This window comes from Aquila chrysaetos, chromosome 12 (assembly GCF_900496995.4).
Source record: "Aquila chrysaetos chrysaetos chromosome 12, bAquChr1.4, whole genome shotgun sequence".
NCBI lineage: Eukaryota > Metazoa > Chordata > Aves > Accipitriformes > Accipitridae > Aquila > Aquila chrysaetos.
The window spans coordinates 1949549-1970419 of NC_044015.1; the positions used below are offsets into that span (position 1 = coordinate 1949549).

Sequence of the window (20871 nt, forward strand, 5' to 3'; positions counted from 1 at the left end):
GCTAAAAATCATAATTAGAGTTGCACTGGGAAACATGTTTTATTTATTCTGACAGTAGTCTGGCTTCAATAATCCTAGCATGATAAATGTCCCTAAAGTTTGCAGAGTTTCAGCAACTAAAGACCTTATCACAGACATGGAAGTGGAAACGTCTGACTAGGTTTGATGTGGCTTACAAGAGGTCCCGAGCAGTTCTGTTGCATAGCATCATTTTAAATCAGCACCAGGGTACTAAGAGCTAGTGGGAGTGCCTTCATTCATTGTAAATCAAAGAAATGAAATTTTCCACTGCTATTAAACTTCCAAGACCTCAGTACGAAAGCTAGGACACGTCTGTGCGAATTAGCAAGGTTCTAGGATAGGGAGAAATGACAGTCGGATTGCAGAGCCGACGGACCCTCTGGAAAAGGGTCAATGACACCATTAATACGATGCAGACATTCCCAATCTCCAGCTATTCTGCACCCTGCCAAGAGTTCTAGTGCTTTCTTTCTTTATAGTTTTAAGTACAATTTCAGGCCCATAAAACATCAGAGAAGACAGAAGCTATTATCCTGGCCATGACAGGAGTCCCTAATGGGACATGCATACTCTGCAAATACCTAGAACTAATGATGCTGGGCTTTTACTGTTCCCCATCTGTTCAAGGGTATTTTAAAATGTACCAAATCAGGTTTACCCCTATAATGTTTATTGCTGCTCTGAGACTAATAAATGACTCCGAGCGCAATCAAACATTTATCTGGCTTTGCTCATTCTTGAAGAAGAGAGGAGCCCAGTCCACTCGCTTTTCACATGGGGCATCCTGTAAAGTGTTTTCTCCAACCCAGCCATGGCGCACGATCACCTAGATACTTATGTGAAGACCCTCATCTAGCAGTCAAGTTGTTGCAATACAGCAAAACAATCAAACCCGTTTATTTTCAGACTAACGGATGGGTTATGCACACAACAGCCCAGAGCCACAACTAGATATTTCACAGGGGTAAAACAAACTTTATTATCAATATGGATGACACGCACTTCCACAAATGTTTTAGCCAGTCCCTGCTAAATTTGGAACAGCTAGAATATTTCTAGCTAACGTTATGAAAAATAGTTATTTATATTGCTATAAAAAGAACATTCCAGTAACAAAGAGAGGTGGTGCACAGTGGTGTTCCGTCACAAGTCTCAGTGAAAGAATCTGGAAACCTTTCCCAGCTCCTGCTCCAGAGTGCCAGGGAATGGGAATGTGAGTACCAGGCTAGTTTGCTGCATTGCAGGCAACAGTTGGTCTGTTTATTAAATACAGTTACAGAATGGCTTTGTGTATCCTCCTATCTGCAAAGCCACCGTTCCAATATGAATGAATACAGAGGTTAAGTTTGTTTTTGCAAGGTTGACCTTAAAAGTGAGACCAAAGATGCTTTTTCCATTTTTTCAAGGATTTTTCTTTTTTCCCCTTTACCTCCCAACACACACACGTACCTTAGAAACTTGAAGTGAAAAATAAAGCACGGTTTCCTTATGAAGAGATGCCAACTATGGTCATCGCATGGGTTCTCCAGTCATCTGATGTGGTGTGGCTTACGAGCACCACGGCTGCACGTTCAGAAAAACTCAGTTATTAGAGAACACCCAAACCATCAATTGCTGCCACAGAAATGCTTTTGGTAGGAAAATTTAAATAAAATAGGGAAGAATACTTAAGTATTTTAGGAAGGCAATGATGAAGGAATGACACACTCTTAAGACGATTAATTGTATTCCGTAGGAAAGCAAGTAACCTTCCATTTGTTACTAACCTAAGAGAGTACCCTTTTCACAAACATATGGAAGCATTAAAAAAAGAAAATCCATTATTTTGTAACTTTGAAGCTTGTATCGAGTTACATTTCATCCTTTCAAAATTTGCTTGTTATCTGCCAAGACTGTTCTGCAGTGTTTCTAGCTTCTATGCCAGACCAAATGAACAGAGAATGGAGTAAATTAACTGCCTAAGAGCTAGAAAGCAGAGCTTGCCCACTGACTTTAGCATACTATACAACAACAAGTACTTTTCATTAATTTATTATTGGCAAACCAGCAAATAGATAGGAACAGATTAAACTATGCATCATTTTATCTAAAATTTAGAATGCAGAGATTAACTGAGAGAGCATGTGCCCTCACCATATCACATCCAGAGGTGCTTTGATTTCATTACTAGAGAAAAGTATCTTTAAGTGAATCTGGAGGTATGGAGTTCATGCGTTACACAGACCTGCTCAATGACTGATTTCAAAGACAGGTATTACTTATTGTCTTTAAAGGTTACAGCACAGTATTTATTTAACAGCAGAATGCAACAGTTTCTCTAAAAAGACAACTGGATACATCAAAATGAAACATACAGATACAAAACAAAGCCCTTGAAACAGAATACCTGATAAAAGGAGAAATTTTCAATTCATTAATCAGTCAAATTAATTAGAAAAAATGGCTTGGTGGAAAGGAAAGTTCAGGAAGTAACAGTATTCTGTGCAGTAAACACAGATTTTACAAAAATGACAGAGTCATCTTAAAATGAATCTCTTAATTTAAAATACCCACTGGCAACAACAACAAAAAAACCCCACCCACTTAGACTTCCATCATATTATGGATCTTATTTACAAGTCAAGGGAGAAAACCTTCAAGCTGATGAACAAGTAGCACCCACCTCCTTTACTGTATGAAAAGAGTTTGGATGAACGTGTATTGGTGGAGTGACCGGACACGCAAAGGCAAAGGCAGCGGGGTCCTAAACCAGAAACTCCGGGTGCTCTCTGCTTTAGTGGGTCAGCCCAGACAAACAGCTGCAGAGCTCTTATTGCCAGTGAAGCCAAACAAATTTTTGGCAGTTATAAAAAAATCATGCCCATTTATAGGTAATCAAGCTATCAACATGGCTTTAGTGTTGCAAACTCTGGGTGCCCCAATTAAGGGAGAATTTCTGGACTAGAGTATCATGCTGCTATCTGGAAGGGGTGAGGAAGGGATCTGGAATTGCAGTGTCATCCAAGCAATGAAGAACCAACGGAGACCAGAGGTGTGCAGGGATAAGTATTCCCCTTTTAGGAGGGGTGGGGGTGGAAAAGTCACCTTTGAAAAGCAAGAATATGCTTTCATAATCCAAGCACCTGAGCTCTTCTAGCTCCCACTGTCCCTTTATTGCTTCTGGAGGTCAGTATGTTATACAGGTTTTGGTTTTTTTGTTTGCTAAAAAACAACAAAGCAACATACAATGATTTTCGGAGCTATTAATAAAAATCACACCTGAACTCTTTTAAACTTACCACAGTACTTAGTTACTCCTGAGCTGTCAATGTTTGCAATGTCTAACATTGTTAAAAACATGGAAAGTTGGCAAAATGCACCCCCCCATCAAAAAAAAAAAGAGAAAAGCTTTTTCCAGCTGTAACATCTGTTAAGTCTAACTAGCTGACAAGTGCTTCTGATGAAACACGCTTGCCAGAACACTACATAAGAGGAGGAGGGACTTTATGGAGGAGGGAACGCAAGCTATTTTTCTCCTTCCCTCACCCACAAAATGCACGATACCATTTGCAAACAACAAAGAAACAACACAGCATCCTGATAACATGCAACAGGAGGTGATTTCACAGGCCGACGCCATCAGGCATAGTTATCTCTGGGTCGTTACCTGCGGTAGTATAACAGGAGCGCATGCTATCCCAGCAAAAGATTCTGGAAAATGTAGGTCCCTTTCCCATTCATCAGTTTCTGTGTTATACACCTGCACAATGCTTGTAACATTGTTCAGATGCCAATTGTACCCTCCTACGATATAAATCTTTTTTTCTAGTAAACAACAGCCAGCTTCCGACTGACCTGCGCGCATAGGGCTCACCGTTGTCCATTGGTCTGTTTCAGGCACATAATATTCCACAGCCAAAACATCAAAACAGCGGTCAACATGGTCCATGCGGCCTCCCAGAGCGTAAATCCTATTATTTGCACTGACCATGGCATGCAGAACTCGGGGTTCGTTCATTGGGGTTTTAAACTCCCACTGATCCACGGCAGGGTCGTAACAGTGCAGGGCTTTTTTGTCTTCCACTGATATGCCATACCCACCTGATATGTACAATTTGTCTCCTACCGTGGCTCCAGCATGCCCCCACGTCCTGCGTTTCAGGGAGCACACATAAGTCCACTCGTTATTTTTGGGGCAATACTTCTCTACAGAGGCCAAGCTCCCCGACCGGTTCCTCCCACCAGTGGCATACACCATGCCGTGGAGGACGTTGAGCTGGAACTGGATCCTGCTCTCCTGCATGGCCTGGATGCGCAGCCACTGGTTCAGGTGCGGATCGTAACGGTAGCAGATATCCACAGCTCCCTCACCGCTCCGGTACTGCAGGTGTTGCCCTCCTACAATGTAGACAAAGTTGTCAAGCACGGCCACGCAAGAATGGCTGCTGCCCACCTCCATTTCCGTCAGCTCCTTAAACTGGCGCACGCTGGCATCTGGCAGGTAGTAGACTTTGCAGCTCACAGTGCGGTCGTTATCGGTGTAAGGAGTGCCACCAAAGGTGATGAGGGACAGGACATCCGAGCGGATGGTGGTCCGAGGGGACTGCATCTCGTGCTGACGAAAGGGCAGGATCTGGTAATTGAATGCTTCCAGCAAATACTGCCGGCACAAGACATCTTCCACCATGATGTCCAAGGTCTGGACGCTGTCCACCAGCTCCGAGGACTTCATCAGCGGGAAGCGAATGTGGCAGAGGACTTGGCTGGCATTGGCACGGCGGGTTGGGTCATATTGCAGCCAGCGGACGGCAGCACGGAAGAGGTCTATTTCACTGCAGCTTTTCAGCTTATTGCTCTGCAAGAAGAAAACAAGGCGCTCCAGTGGCAGGTGGAGGAAATCCTCTTCCTCGGAAATCTGGAGGAAATGCCTAAAAGTGAATGCATCTACTGATTCCTTCAAGGATGCGAGGCTAAAGGTGGTGGCCATCTGCCCGATATTGAGACACGTTTCTACGCTCATGGCAGACTTCAGAAATTCTTCGCAGAGCTCCACGACAGGCACCATCTGGAGGAAGACAGCAGCTCCCAGCACATCCTGAATGCAGTCAAGATCAAGAGTCACTTCAGCACTGTACGCAAAGTCTATTATGTGTTTCAGTCCTTTTGCAGATACACCTTTCAGTTCGATCACATCTTGGCTGGCTTCTCTCATCCCACCTGTAAACATTGCCCTGGAGGTCAAAAACACAAACAAAAATTTCCCCGCCTTTAAATACATGTAAAATGATGCAACACTTCAGAATTTAATTTCATTTTTTTAAACGTACTGGCTCTCTTAGGGAGGATGGGAAAGGCGGGGAATAAATCAAGGCTGAATCTCTAAAAGCCCAGAGAAATTAAGAGCATGCAATTACTTACATAAAGCTTGCATAAACAGCGCACTGAGAAGTAATATTCAGCTATCAGAGAGGTAAGTTTTTCAATCCTACTGGCAGCACAAATAAGAGTGCACCACAGGACAAAGCTTCAAGAATTAGGTAGAGCTACCAGAGCAGGGAGTGCAGCATGCTGCACACCAGTGAATCCATGATATTCAATGACCAGCACCAGCAGAGATTGGTAACCATACCCTGAAGAGTTTAAGTATGCATGATTTGTGAGCATAAAGAAAGAATACGCTTTGGAAGACACCTGTGTTTAGGAGGTCAGCGATGCTCTCAGCTTGCCTGCAGCATTGCCTTTAGACAAAGATTTCAATTAGCCCATTACATCGTAGGCTAGTTATGAAATGGCTTAAATATTGCAGATGCAACACATCTTATGAACAACTTTGGTAATCACAACAGAACCTCCCCTCTAAGGTTCATTCCCAACGCCTTAAGAAAATAGGAGTTGCAGCCACTTCAGAAAACCTCTGTCATGTTGCAGTACGACGGCAGGGGGCTAACAGGCAATTAAAAAAAAGGAAAAAAAAAAGATTTTGTTACAGCACAGCTGCAAGCACATCAGTTGACCAGGCCACGCAGAGATTAGGCCCTAGATCACCTCCTTGGGAGGCTTCTAAATTCCACAGGAAGCACATACCACGCCAAGGACTGCGCGCAGACATCTCGTAAACCGCTCTTTTAGAGCGGTGCTACGTTTCCCAGCTATGGGGACATAACTGCACATTTGGTTTTTTTATACGTTTACATTAAATTTCAGCAGTTTTTGTTATATATGGGTAGCTCAGGGGCAAAGGTTTGCGCTCTGTGTAGTATTCAACAAGCAGTAGCATAGCAGTTCTGGAGAAGCCAAAGTCAAAACAGGTTGCTGGAAGAACTGTGACATGGAGTTTCACTGTTCACTGCCATTGTACATACATCACAGCAAGACTACACACTGTCACACAAAAGACCTTCTAAACTGCCAGCAGCTGCCTGAACATTTTGGGCTGGTTTTTCCACCATCGATAACCTCCTCTTTTCCATCGGAAAGGTAAATTCATTGTGAAGGCATGGTGTCATTAGAGCTGCCTTAGGAAGCTGCAGTGACTCTAAGGTGCATGTTAGAAAAAATGCTGAACAGACCCTGTTATTCTGTATCAACACAGGAATAAAGGAATATCTTGGGAACAATGTCAAACGACAGGAGTTCCAAGTTTCCTGTCCAAACCAGGCTAGAAAACCTGCTGCTGTCCAGCATAAACCCAAGAAATCCTAAATGACCTAAATAAGGAAATATCTGCATATGAAATCAGCTTTCTGTAACCGAGTGACCAGGAATACTGTTCGCAATTATTTGTCCATATAGCAGATGAGAGCATTCTGCTAAAATCCCCTTGCATATCCCATGTCACAGAACAGCATGCTGCCCTGATCCCTTGCCCCAGAGGATATGCAGACATATGTGTACTCGTGCATTAGCTATACAGAGCTGAACATGCATAACGAAAGAAAAGCACTATTGTTGCCATGATGAAGACAAATCATCAAATAGAATGCAATTCCTTTAAGAAGTGTTGCGGTTCTAAAATGCTGATTATATAAATGCCTCAATTTCACTCTTTTCCCTCCCCCCTCCTGCATAAAAACAGAGTATTTTCAAAAGCTAGATTATTCTGCCATTGTTCCCCAGGACAACCTTCCTTAGCACCACAGAAGTTATAACAAGAAACCTACTCAGCAATTATATTTTGACAGTGAAAACACACTAGCAGTGGCACTGCATACAGCATTTATGAATACAAATAGTGCTATTAGCATTTGGTGGGAGATCAGCTCCATCATTAATTGCATGCCCGTTAGGGAGAGTGGTAAGCTTGGAAGGTTTATGTTACCAAAGGGAGAGAGAAGGGAACAGCCTAGAAAATATGTGTGTACATAAGACAGACATCATCAGAGCAGCTGAAGAAATGGGCGAAGAGATACAAGAGATATGCGAAGGGACACTGAAGTCCCTTGCTCTTGGCTACCTGCTCAGCAAACCAGTCTGCTCGGGTCAGGAAGGAACCTAAACGTCAAGGGATTGCAAACCCCGTTGAACAGCCCTTCTCCACCCTTACTTGCTATGACTTGCAATCCAGACTAACACCCAGGTCGAGTTCTCTGTTGTTTTGAATCCTCCCGATACCCGTTGCCTCCAGCACGCCCCTCACTTGACGCTGTGACTGGTGCTGCCAGAAAAGATCCCTACCTCAAAAGAGAAGTCATTCCAAGTCAGAGAACCATTACAAAGGAGTTTGACAGAGGCAAGATGGATGAATACATATTTTCACTTAAGACTGAATTCCCTGCTCTGCAATTGGCTCACTCTGCATTAATTTGGCTGAGAAAACTCATCTCCATACTTCAGTTTTCTACTCACACAAGATGGGACAATTCTCCCCTATCTCCCGGGGGTCTGGGGAACGTGCACACAAAATGCTTCATACTCTTCAGCCTGTGAACAGTAAGCACTATAGACAGATCAGTGGTATTTAAAGATAACATGAGCATATTTACAATGGGCACCATCGTTCAATGGGATGACTCATTTCAGAGCCCTCGCTGCCACTTCACAATCAGCTCAAGTAGCTCCAGGGCAAAAGCCTGTTTCCTTCAGCAGACAGAGCACCTACCAATGCTGCTGAGGTGGGTTCAAGACCTGGGCTTGAACTTGCGTCTTGGCCCAACGGCTGTAGTTGGAGAAACCTCATCTGTGTGCAGAGGGACTGACTCCAAGCTTCTATATGCCTGCAGGTAACCCCACCGACATCCGTGGGGCAAACCATACCTCCAAAGGGTTGTGTGTGGGTGTGATTTTGGGGTGTGGTGGGGACATGGGGGTGGGGGAGGATGGGGAAACAGAAAACCAATGAGAAAGGTAAAAATGCCTGCTTCCCTATCAGATTCTCACCTGAAATAGTCACTGCAGGCAGCCAAGACAACTTTATGAACCTGAAACACTTCATTATTTATAGTGAGGATGACATCAAGCAGCTGAGCCTGAGCTCGGAGCGAGGCCAGTCCCTGCAGTAGAGTGGTGCTGTGGCCAGGAGCAGAGAACGTGCATTTCAGGGTGCTGTTCTTGTCAGCCATGCTAAAAACAGAACAAGAGAGACAGGCTGGTTTTAAATTAAAACAATATGTGGTATACCTACAAAGCATGCTGGGGAAGATACTGTAACATGAAGCAGTTTGAACGCAAATTCCCAGCTCAACAGCCACACAGAACATCATGACATCAGTACCTCAGTTGTATTCCCTTCTCCCAATACAAAAGAGACTTCCAAATTTTTAAATTATACTTTCGCATTACTGACAACCCGTCACGCTGCAGCACACATGGGCTTCAGAGACCATCCAAACATCAGTTAGCGGGGCCAAAATCTCCAACGAACATTGGTGTCCCCACACTACAACTACCCCAGAGTCCACCCTGACCTTGACTTCAACCACGAGACTGAATCACAGTTGCTTATTCTTCTCACCACCTATCCTGACTGCAGCTGTTAGATACTCTGCACCATCCAAGGACGGCCCTGCTAGCCCTATTTGATCCTTTCCTTATGCCTGACCCTCATGAGAAGAGCAAAAGCAAAATATTACATAGCACTGGCTGCTCTAAATAACATCAACTGTTTGAACTGCACTGTAAACAGTCCCCTCCCAGTGTAAATATTTCCTTGGTTTTCCCAATGCCTCTCGCACATGTTCCCCAGCGCGGAGAGCATCATTCTTAGATTCACTTGGCCTCAGATGCACTTGTCAGTGAGAACGCTGCATTTGGAGGTGAACATCAGCAGTATCTCTGCACAAGTGGAAAAGACTATTAGATGATCTGTGCTCCTCTGGAAATAACTACAATTATGCTGCAGATTTCCTGAGCAAGGCGATAGTGGGCCAGCATGCCCTGCCCACCAAGCGGGGTTCACTCACACCGACAGAAGCATGAAATCCTAAATTCATTTGCAAATTTAATCCGACTCTGAACTACTTTTCAGGATCAAGATCAGAGTCCTTCTGGGAAGAAAACATGCACAAGGACCAGTATTCAGGATGGGTTTTATGTTTTCAGAAGCATCCTGCTACTTGGTCTCTGCGTTTTAAGAAATATTTTATGGAAGCGTGACATAAAAACTCCCAAGCAGATCATACCGAATCTGGAAAGCTGTATTACTTGCTCCCAAGTCCACAGTGGGAGAGTGCGCTTAGTACTGTGCTTAAAGGGTATTACTATTATTTAAGTAGAATAAACCAACAAAGCCAAAAAAAAATAGTGTGCTATGGGCTGTATAATCCCATCGTTTGCTAACAACTGTCCCTCAGAGTTCACTGCCTAAACAACAACAAAAGCCACACACAATGGACAAAACAAGTAGGCAAGGTCAGAGAAGAGTCAGGGAGATGGGATAACAAAAAAGGGGATGTAAACAATCCTCAAACAATAAGGAACAATGGACAGGACTTGCTACTTGCCTAACTTATCGGATTGCAATTTCCTGCAAGCTTTACAGAAGAGGCGAGTTAGGGGAAATCTGTGATGTTCATCAGAGCACTGAGAGGGCAGCAGCTTTGTGAGAGTAGCTCTAGAGCTCTTTGGGATGCTGCAGGATGCAGATATCAAATCTTTGCAGGCTGTTTCAAAACTCCTCAGGCTTGGGAACGCGCCTCAAAATTCATACGAGTTCCTACTGGGATGACTGATACTGGTCAGCTGTGCTTCTTGTAGCACAGATCTGAAATTCCTACCTTCAAGTCAAAGCATACTAAAAAGTCTTAATTCAGAGAGTGGAGTCCAGCTACAACATCCTTCCTAAAATAAAAAGGATTAGCAAAAATCAGTTGCTGACAAGACCTTTATCCATTACTCCGTGAGCCAAGAAATGTCTATCCACTCCAGCTCTTCCCATGGCGAAAGAAGAAAGAGATTGGAGGGAGCGAGTGCATGAATATTCATCACGTCAAACTCATTTTACTCTCCTCTCTGGAACAATGGGTTTGATTCGCTGGAGTCGAAAGGAGGAAACATCGCGCATAAGCAAGGAAATGATCTTGCCTCTGAACACAGTATCGTTCACCGAGCAAACCCATTTTGCTTCATGCTGGACAGGTAAAACACACACAGCCAGCTCCGGTGTCTCATCTGGGAGATGGTAACTCTGGAGTTTACCATAATTTTGTTAGACTCAATCTCCTGCAGGATTCTTCTCATGGGAATCTTCTTCAGCATTTTTTTCAGACCAACTTTAAATATTCTTTTTCTCAGCCTAAGGGCTTACCCATCCATATATGATTGCTTTCACTATATCCACAACCCTCTCAGTGAGGGTGCCTCTTCAAACAACAAGCTTTACCTGAACAAACATTCCTCTTTTTTTCCTTTTTCTCAGTTAACTTTTACAGGCACTGTTAGTAACCGGAGTGTAAGTTTAAAGTAGATGGAGGACTAAATCTGGGAGGGTGGATATTTCTGTGCTGGAATAAACATGTTTGCATGTGTGATTCATTTCAACAGGTAATTGTGAACAGCTACCCCTGAAAAACTCCCTGTACTAGTTCCTTTCTCTATTTACAGGCATAGAATAAAAGGATCCAATGATTACACAATCCTCCAAGGGAGAAAAACAAGACAAACCAAAACAAAACCTAACAGTAAGAGAACCATTGATAATGTCCAGTTTCCTTCAGATTGGAAAGAAAGAAATTTTAGAAGAAACACACAAGCTGGAAGCAAAATAAAATCCACACAAAGCATGAGAAATCAAGTAAGAGAGTTTACAAAAAACAAAGCTGGGGGAAAGAGGTGAGAAAACAGCTGTTTGCACCGCAGTTAGTAAAAAGGGATTTGTGATAAAAACAGGCTTGGCTCAAACCAGGCTGCCGTACCACAGGGCATACCGTAGCAGCAGCGTGCATTATGCCGCATGGCCTTGCTTTCCACTCCTTCCGCTGCATTAGGAACAGAGAAAGAAGAGAGGCAGCAGTTGGATGTCAGAGACTAGGAAAAAAAAAAAAGGCACAAAAGGAAGCCTTGAACATCTGAAAGTGCCTTTGTGAGGCTGTCCCTATCTTATTTGAGATCTGAATATGCCATGTACTTGTTGCTTAACAATTTGTTACAGAAGAAACAGCCTTGCAGACAAACTTCGGAAGAGTTGCATCTACTCCTCAGCAGTTCAGAACATCCTTCAAGATAAAAGCTTTTAATCACACAATAGTGAAAAAGTGTTTATTCTGCTCCTTCCTCATTCCCTTTCTGATGGAGGGAGGGCTGGAGATCTTCTGGAATTTTCCTCAGTTTTTGGTCTTTGTCCTCAAAAGGACAGCACTGAGTGAAGTCCTTTCCCCTGCTGCAGAGCTTTGCGGAGGTTTCTGTGGCCGGAGCATCCTTTGGCAGGGGCCGAACACACTAGCTCGGAGTGGGTCAAGTGTGTCTAGCTGCACCCAGTCAAATTTATCCTTTGAAAAAATGTAAAACATAAAAATCACATTCACATCAAGCAGCACTTCCACTGCATGTCCCACAGGCTTCACAGTGATCTGCAAGGGGATCTGAAAATGTTTATGTGATCGGGCCTCTAACACCAATACATTGGTATAAAGGTGACTTTACAGGAACAAAAATCCCACTTTCCATATGGAAATAGCTGTAGCAGTGAAAGGCATCTTTATATTCATGTAACTGCATCCATCGCACGAATGGTGGGGGCAGCTGGAATTCAATAGACACGTTGATCCAGAAGGGCGATCCATTTTGGGCAGCAGCCTCAAAGACTCCGATAACATCGCTGGTACCTGATTTTCAAAAAGGGACTGCCAGGGAACAAGTAATGGGATTGAGGATTTGTCTCCAAGCCGCTGCTCTGAAGCCAGATTGCTTTCAATCCTCTCCAGTCACTCCAGGATAGAGTTTGGCATAGTGTTTGTGACCGTAGCTTGGGGACAATCAACCCAAAACCGTACGTATGTCGCAGGCTTGTGAAAATGTTAAAGCAAGGGTTAAGGGAGTGGTTCCAGTCAGACAGCAGGCAGGGAAGGCAAACAAGCCCAGAAATTCTCCTTCTGCTCCTGTACCTATTGCAGGAGCTTGGCCACGTGCTCATCCTTGCCCCGAGCATGCTGACCGCATCCTTAGCTGACATGTTTCTGAGCAAGGACTGCTTGATTTTTGACCAGAAACAGATGCAGCAAAGAGGCATCTGAACACAGGGCTGGACGCCCGAGAGGCCTCTAAAGTTGATGGGCTGAGAGATATTTAAGGGCTATACTTCAAGAATCAGTTCAGATGAGACACAAAGAACATCCCAAAGAACAAATGTCCCCTGTCTATGCCTCCTCGATTCTCCAAAACATCACATGTAATCCAAGATGCATTTCAAGCTAATGAATCATTTTTACCAAATCTGTACTGATGATTAAAAACATCAAAGCTGGAATTAAAGGCTTACCAAGCATGAGTTCATATTTCAGCATGTTTGCAACTACTGCACAAGTACAAATGGAGAGAATTATACCAGGCCAGATTATAACATTTTAGTGATTGAATTAAATAAGAAAAATCTTTTGCTACACAACTGCCTGTCACCTCCCTCCTCTTCTTTTATAACATGGTCCACCTTGGAAGGAGGGATAGTTCAGTGCTAGCGAGGCTCACTCTCCATCTCCATCCCAGTTCAGCATCCTTGCTAATATCCACCCACGTTTTCCCACTCTCTGGGCAGGTGGTGCTTGGTAATTTTTCATGCAGGAGAAACTCAAGGGGGTTGGCAAGATTTCTAAGCAGGGCAAACTTCCAACAGCCAGCCTCTACAGTAAACACAAGCTCTAAAGGTAGGACCCCGCGGGGCATGGCTGGGGTACAAAAGAGGAGGGAGGAAAAGCAGCAGCGTGTGTGTGTGTTCGCATGCATCAAGTACATAGTGCCACAGCTTTTCTGTGGATAAACAAAGGACTTGGGATTGCAAAATAGCCAGCGAGGCACCTTCTGAGCGCTCAAGCCTGCAAGAAATTTTTTATGGTGAGAGCAGCAGAAGTAACATAAAGCTGAAGAGTAACTTTATTTAGAACATAGGATATGAATATTAAGGACCTTCTTTAAGAACCTTTGAAAGGCAGCATTATAGATATTTTAATAATGCAAATCATTTAATGCCTTTAGTTCCATGCCTAAGTAAAAAACACATTCAGATTCTGATTTTTAAACTACAATTAAGACACTTAAAATCAAAACAAAAGTCAAACTCCCTCAGATAAGTCACTGGTAGCCATGGTTACTGTAATATTTCAGATCCTGAGGCTTTATATCACATGCCCAAATGATGAAAATGAGTTTTCAGCACCTCACACTAACAAATGTTACGTTACGGCAAAAAGGCTAAACCCTTTACTGTAGATTTGCTATTTCACAGACTCTTGTCAGGACTTTCGGACAATGCTCCCATGGCCTTTGCACCCCCTACGAAAAGGCATCGAGAGGTTTCCTTGAAGTTTGGGTGCGAGGAAGGCTAGATGCTGCCAGGCAATGAGACTTAAAAATACCTGCCCTGTTAACCTACTTACATTCCCAGCAGCAAGCAAGATTTGTCACCAGCACCCCATCAGAAACAACATTTACCATCGCTTCCCTGTCCAAATTAGCAACAACAATAAGCACTTAATGATCAGCACCTAATTAAATATTAACACATCGAATGAAGGAGATGTTTTCCAGAGAAACATAATCATCCTTAAGAAAGATATGCGAGCAAAATCATTTAATCGATTTCTTTCCAAAAATGCCTCCACTCATTTTCCTCTCCTGACACCCTCTCTTTCATCAAAGCCAATAATACAAGTGGAAAGCCTGAGACTAATATCTCTATTTAAAAGTGACTAGCAATTTGGAGTGCTCAAATAAAGAGATTATAAATGGGTCTGAGTTTTAGAAGGAGCAACACTATGTGTGGAAAAAAAATGGTCCTCTGTAAAATGCCTGAAGTTGAATAGTGAAGTTTGAAAAGTCTCGCCTTTTATCTTTTACACTTAAGAGTCTCAAAATTTAATGGAAGTTAACATTTGGCAAAGGGAGAACAAGTAACACTGACTATTTTTAAAAAAGAACACAGCCCAACAAATCAAGCTTTTTTATTTGTATTACAGGGACCCAGCAGGCTTGTCCCTCTCACAAAGGGGGAACTGAGGTCTCAAAAGACGGACTGCCCAACGCTGGGACGGGACTGGGTGCCACAGGGCTCCCACGCTCTCCACAGCTGGACAACCCATGCCTGATTCAGCCTTGCATTTAGTGAAAACGGCAATTAAAGATGTATTTCACAGAAGCCAGGAGGTACCTTAATGCTTCATTTTTAAGTGCTTTCTGAATCAGGTCCTACTGATCCCCTTATTTGCTTATCTGCACCCTGCTTTTCCCAAGCCGGAACCAAAGAAACCCTGTAACCCAAAGGTAAGGCAGCAAGTTGAAGCAAGAGGCTTTTCAATTTATTTTTTTTAAATATTATTTTTTGTCCCCTGAGAAGTCCCAGACACATTTCCAAATCTCTGTTTTTCTTTTTTTCTGAGCTGGACTCACACGGGGCCCAGCAGACACACACACACATACACAAATATATTCTGCTCCCAGGCTTCAATCAGTAGGTTGTTTGCAAGCCAAAGGAGGTGGGATTTTGGTTTCTGCTAAAAGCACTAATAAAACTGGATGTCTGTCAAAAGCTGGCTGGCCTGGTAAAATGGAGCATTGGAGCAACAAAGAAGTGGAGGGTGAAATATCTGAACACATTAAACTCTGTGCCACCTCATGGAGCTTCAACCTGAGGGACTGGTCAGTACATGCTGTACCCGGGACAAATTGGGGGGGGGGGAAGGGGGGAAGAACAAGATTCTTAAAAATGTTTCTGTCACAGAACCAGAGTAATCTTTATGCTGGGACACATGGGAAAAGGGACATATGGACAAATGGGAAAAGCAGTTTGGTCCTCTTCATTCAGCAACTCTCAGGTAAGGGCTCTGTGGGCCAAATTTGCACACTGGTAGCATTAGGGTCTTGAAGGGGCACAAAACGTCAGGCTGAGAAGATCATTTACCAGGATCTGCCATTTATCTTCTCTCTACCCATATCCAGAGCTACTGCAGAGGATCTTGTCCTGTACAGGGATTTTCCTGGGGCACCCTCAGTCCTGCCCAAAACCTCCTCCAGCAGCAGAGAACATGGAGCAGGCGCAGGCAACACATATTGCCCATCACTAACAACACCCTGCCCTTCACTAACAACACCCTGCCCTTCACAATCTCCACCTGTATTTTTACAATGACCGAGAACAGGAAAATACTACCCCACCCCCCAAACTTTACTGTGATTATATTCTTGTCAGCCCCAAACCTAATCCCACTGAGCCAGGAACAAACTGAGCAAATATAAAAATCACTCTAAGCATATAAATTACTCTGGCAGCCACAGGCAGTATCACAGCAATGAAAAAGTCAGCTGCTCTCAGTTGCTCCCGAGCTCAGCCAGCCACACAAGGACCCCCAGAAGGACGGTGGATTTTACACCACGTAAAATTTGCCTGTGTATCCATGGTACACGGCTAAGTACAGGCTCTTTATACACTCGATACTCCTGCTGACAGCACTGCCTTAAACAGTTCCACGTTTCCCGCACCATATGCCCTTACGGTCAAACCCTGCCAACCCCCAGCTCTACAGCGATGCCGTATCAAAAAAAAAAAAATGCAAAAAGCAGAACCATCCTTTTACAACACACCACCGTGGTCGTCTCAGCAGCCAGAAGCCGCAGCGGGTTATTTTCTGCGCCCGCCATCCCCTACACACCTCTCCCAGCAGCACCCGTGGCAGAGCTGCTGTGCAAAGGCCGAGAGGCACCTAGTGGTGTCGGGAAGCACAGCAGAGCCACCAAGGCCACCCCAAAAGTGACACCCAGCCCAGCTCCAAGCTCTGCATCGTTGCTGGCCTTCCAGATACCATCCTGCTCTTCCCTCCATCCTTGCTTTTCCATCCACCCCCATTCCAGCATCACATTTTCACCTTTGGAAACGGAGCGAAGCTGATCCGTGGCACAGCTACCACCGCTTTCATCCAAAAATTCGTCGGGACCTGTCTCAACTTCCCGGCTCGTCACAGGTCAGCAATGGCTGGGTCGCTTTCCCACTGGGGACAGCCCGTTTCAGCTCTGCTAGCAGCGCCTAGCAGGGCAGAAAGTTCCCCCCACCAAGCAAATCACTCTGCGACCTTCTCCCACACAACCATACCGGGCCCTTCCCTCCACACCTTGGAAAAAGTTAGAAAAACTCCAAAATCAGACTACGAGGTACTTGGAGCAGTGTTTGTCTCAGCCTGTTTCTGTGGCATCCGATTGCATCGTCTGGGCAGTGTTGCAATAAAAACGACAGGACTAGTTACACGCAGAGTAGGTACTACAGCGTGCAGTGAGCCGCAGCACGCCCCTCCTCTCCCTGTACCTCCACCCTCCAGATTATTGCCTCGGAGCAGCTAGGGATCTCAAGCAAAAGCAACATAAAATGATGAAACAGCAAACAACAGAAGAAAACTCACCATCCCTTTAATGCAAACTGAAGAAATCATGTTTTCTAGCAGATGCGAGCAGCTGCCCCAGCACTTGGCATCATAACACCAACTCCAATTCCGTTCCAGGATCAAATCCCCTTGCCACCGCGGCTGTTTGTAGCCCGTTTCCCTTGTTACCTAAACCCTCTGCGCTTACCTTCTGACAGGCTTGCGCCCATCCTAAACGTCATTATGTTTCCCAGCTGCTTGGGCAGTTCAGTTCTACACAGGCTTCGTCCCACCCTCACTGCATCACCTGAACAGAATAACCCAAGACCACCAGAAGTGCAGCAATAGTTTTTCTTAAAGGCCCCGATTTCTGTGCAAGTTTGGCATTTATCTTGCATATAAATGAGAAACTGGAAAAGACACCTTAGCCATCGTCCCATGACGCAAGGCTCTTCCTTACAAAGCAGTTAATGCCACGCAACGCTTGGAGGTAAGACAGGAACCTTTAAAGAATCACTGAAGTTTATTTTTGGTCTAAATAAAACCTCCAGCTCAGAAGTCTCCCAATGTTGAAAAAGAAAGCAGCAGTTATTTTTACAGTGATTCAATTAGAGTGTAAACATTTACACCACGTCTACCAGATCTAACAACTAAATCTGTTTTAAAATTGCCATGTGGCAGAGTATAGAACATAGAAACCACACAAAACTAAACTTTGAACAGTTTCAAATGGGGAAAAAAAAAAAAGTCTAATTGAAGACTGAAGTTATATAAGATTACAGGAACGCAAAAGCAAAGCAGACTCACAGCCCTTATCATTATCTTCCCCCGACACAGTTTTACTCCATCCTCCTGTACATTTGCTCTCTCTCCCACGACTTTCTTCAGAAGAAATAAGGTTAGGGGAGTTCAGGTCGACTTTCTCTTGATGTGAACCCAGACATTATGTACTTTTAGATAAGGAAGACCTGCAGGTCTCCCTTGGCCATTCATTCTGGTTTTGACAGGTGGGACTGCTTTCAGCAAATGCCAGCGTGTAACAGTATTAGGGAGGTTTTTGAAAAGTGTTTATACAACCTGGCTGCCTTCCCTTCTTCAAGGGATTATTCCCAATTTGAGAGACACACAGCTCTGCTCAACAGCTTGTCTGGACACCCCAATTAATTCCTGCTTGAAGGCCTGCACAATAACATCCTCTCCAGCATCTGAGATGTTTTTCCTAGATCTTTGTCACCCTGCTTTTACAACCCTACCTCACCAACACTGCAGCAGAGTTCACACGTCTCACTGTCTAAAGCTCAGAGAACTTCTCTTACTGAGGGTACTGATGGATTTCACCGTTTCCTCTGTACTTACTTGCTCACCAATCTCAAAGCGTATCTTCAGGAGCAGCACAGTATTAGAGCGAATTCTATAGCGTGAAACTCTCCCTCCACATGATACAGAGGGCTGGGAGTAAAATATGAAACCCATTTGTAACTCATGAAATTCTATCCGTGGAGGAAGGGAAAAGGAAAAAAAAAAAAAAAGAACCAAAAACGAAAAAGCAAGTTTATTTCAAAATAGAAGATTTGGGCCGTTTGCTTTTCAGTGCACAGCAATGGCCTTACTTCATGCCATCAGTGTGTCGAAAGCCTTTTGTCCATACCATCTTGCACAGCGTGTTCCTTATCAAATGAAGGCGCAGGATCCCCAGCAGACAAGTTAATTTTCTTGCTTTGGGGAAGCCAGCATACTTACGGGTAACTAGCACCAGCCATGCGGTAGCAATTCCAAAGATGGAAATTCTGTCCCTGCTGTTTGAGTAACAGTGCACCACCAAAATGGCATGTGTGTAATACCAAGAGAGGACTTTGTCCTTTTGCCTTAGAGAGTAAATACTCCGTAACTGCAAAAAAGTCACCAGTGGAAGCACCTAACAAGGAATCATTGTTGATAGGGAATGCCCTTGAAATGCTCCTCTCACTCTATAGAGACGATACGGCATGTCCAACGTCCCCCATCAGGTTTCTTCCCTGCATTCTCCAACAAATCCATCCTTTAAAACAGAAGACTAACGACCAACAAGAAGCAGTACCGAAACTTCAACGGGCTTTACTTTAAAATTAACAAAGAAAATAAACATGCAGCAATAGGGAACACGATAGAGCTACGGCTCAGGGAACAAAACTGCTACAGCTCCAGTCTGGGTGATTTATCACAGCCCTGAAACAAATTACTTCCATTTCTCACTGCTACACACCCAGCTCCGAGAAACTCCTGAGCGCCGAGCGAGCGGCCCTACCAACACCCGTGCGAAAGAAGTGCTGCTGTTCCTGTTCTGAGAGGGAAGAAAAAGGAGGTGCAGAGAGATAAAATTAAATGCCCCAGGCAACGCAGCGTATAGTTTACACAGGCGGTCACTAGAAAAAAAGTTATATATATATATAAGGTGAGAATTCAGACAGGCTTCTCCAGCGCTAAACAATGACTGCAAGAGTTTCCCTCTCCACGGCGTGACATACAGGGTGGTTATTTCAGGAGTGAATGCGGAGAGAGTTAAGTTGAGGATAAATGATGCTTTGAAGCGAAGTGACAGGTTGACAGCATAACATCTGAGAGACAGACAACACAACTTTCTGAACACTAGCCAACGCGGTAACTTTTGGATGACGACAGATAGAAAAGCCCTGGGAACAGAAACTCCTCCACGAACAGGTACCAGCCACAACCATCCACCCGCCAGAACACCCTCCCTGGAACCACTTTGTGCTGCCTTCCAAGGCTGAGTGACCCCTCAGGGACCAAAGCCAGTGACCCAGGGAGGGGTTTGCAGCCTGGGGGGACGGGGCGCAACAGAATGGGCCCGAAACACCAAAAACTTGGTGTCTCTGTAAAGCTATAAACCCGGTGTCTCTAGAAACCCACGGAGCCGGTGGCTCTACAAACCCTATCAAAGCGGGGTCTAGGTGCGATTCACAATATTCTCTATTTTAGACCCTCCCTCAAACCTCAGCCTTCCTCCTCATAAACTCCACCAGGGAAAGCGTTATTATTAATTATTATTGTTATCTCTCAGAGGACTCTCAGCCATCGGGCCTTGCTCAGGAAACAACCCCCCACACACCCCCCCCAGGACACCGGGCCGGGCTCTCCACCTCTCCAGGACCCCCGAGGAGCGGCAATACCGAAAATAAAGGGAAAATAAATTAATACAGGGGCGCATGTCGGCGCCGGAGGAAGGCGGAGAAGCGCCGAGGCCGTCACCGGGCCCAACCCGGCCCCCTCCCGCCGCCGCCGCCGCGGCCCAGCCGGGCCGAGCCCCCGGCCGCCCTCCGACCCCCGGCCTAGGCCGCGCCCGTTCCCCGCTCACCTGCTCGGCCGCTCCGCGGAGAACTCGGCCCCGCCGGACTCCGCCATCTTCGCTACGCCGCCGCTGCCGGGCCCCGAGCTGGGAGGCGGCGGGATTCCCGCCGCGTTAAAGGCGCAGGAGCGAGCGGGGGCCCCTTTGGCGGGCGGCGGCGGCGGGGACCGGGCGACTGCTTCGTTCCCGCCCCGCCGCCACCGGGGCCTGTCACCGCCCCGCCGATGAGGGGGCCCGGGGGCTGTCGCTGCCCCGGGGTCCCGGGGCGGGGGGGGGGGGGGGGGGATGGGGGCTGTCATCCCCTCACAACTTGAGGCGACCCGGGGGTCTGTCGGTGCCCCGGGGGTGAGGAGAGCCAGCGGGGCTGTCACCATCCGATGGCCGTGGAGCCCCCCCCCCGGGGGGTCTGTCACCTCCCCATGGCCAGGGGGTCGCTGAGGGCGGTCGTTGCCCCATGGCCGAGAGGAGCTGAGGGGTCGGACCCCGTCCCTCGGCTGAGGGGTGCCAGGGGTCTGTCGCCACCCCGCAGCTGAGGGG

General features: G+C 45.5%; 1 protein-coding gene across 3 annotated transcripts; it reads right to left on the reverse strand.

Moving 5' to 3' along the window:
- Positions 1-973: 973 nt before the first annotated feature.
- KLHL26 (kelch like family member 26) lies at positions 974-20758 on the reverse strand. 3 transcript variants are annotated; one of them, XM_030034052.1, is made up of 4 exons: positions 20344-20758; positions 8377-8559; positions 3856-5231; positions 974-1584 (listed from the first exon to the last, which is right to left on the reverse strand). In XM_030034052.1, exons 1-4 carry the CDS (start codon positions 20706-20708, stop codon positions 1508-1510), a joined length of 2001 nt encoding a protein of 666 aa, XP_029889912.1. In that variant the 5' UTR covers positions 20709-20758; the 3' UTR covers positions 974-1507. The 3 variants fall into 3 exon arrangements, with proteins under 3 accessions (XP_029889912.1, XP_029889911.1, XP_029889913.1); XM_030034051.1 differs by having other exon boundaries at positions 974-5231; XM_030034053.1 differs by lacking the exon at positions 8377-8559 and having other exon boundaries at positions 974-5231.
- Positions 20759-20871: the final 113 nt, after the last annotated feature.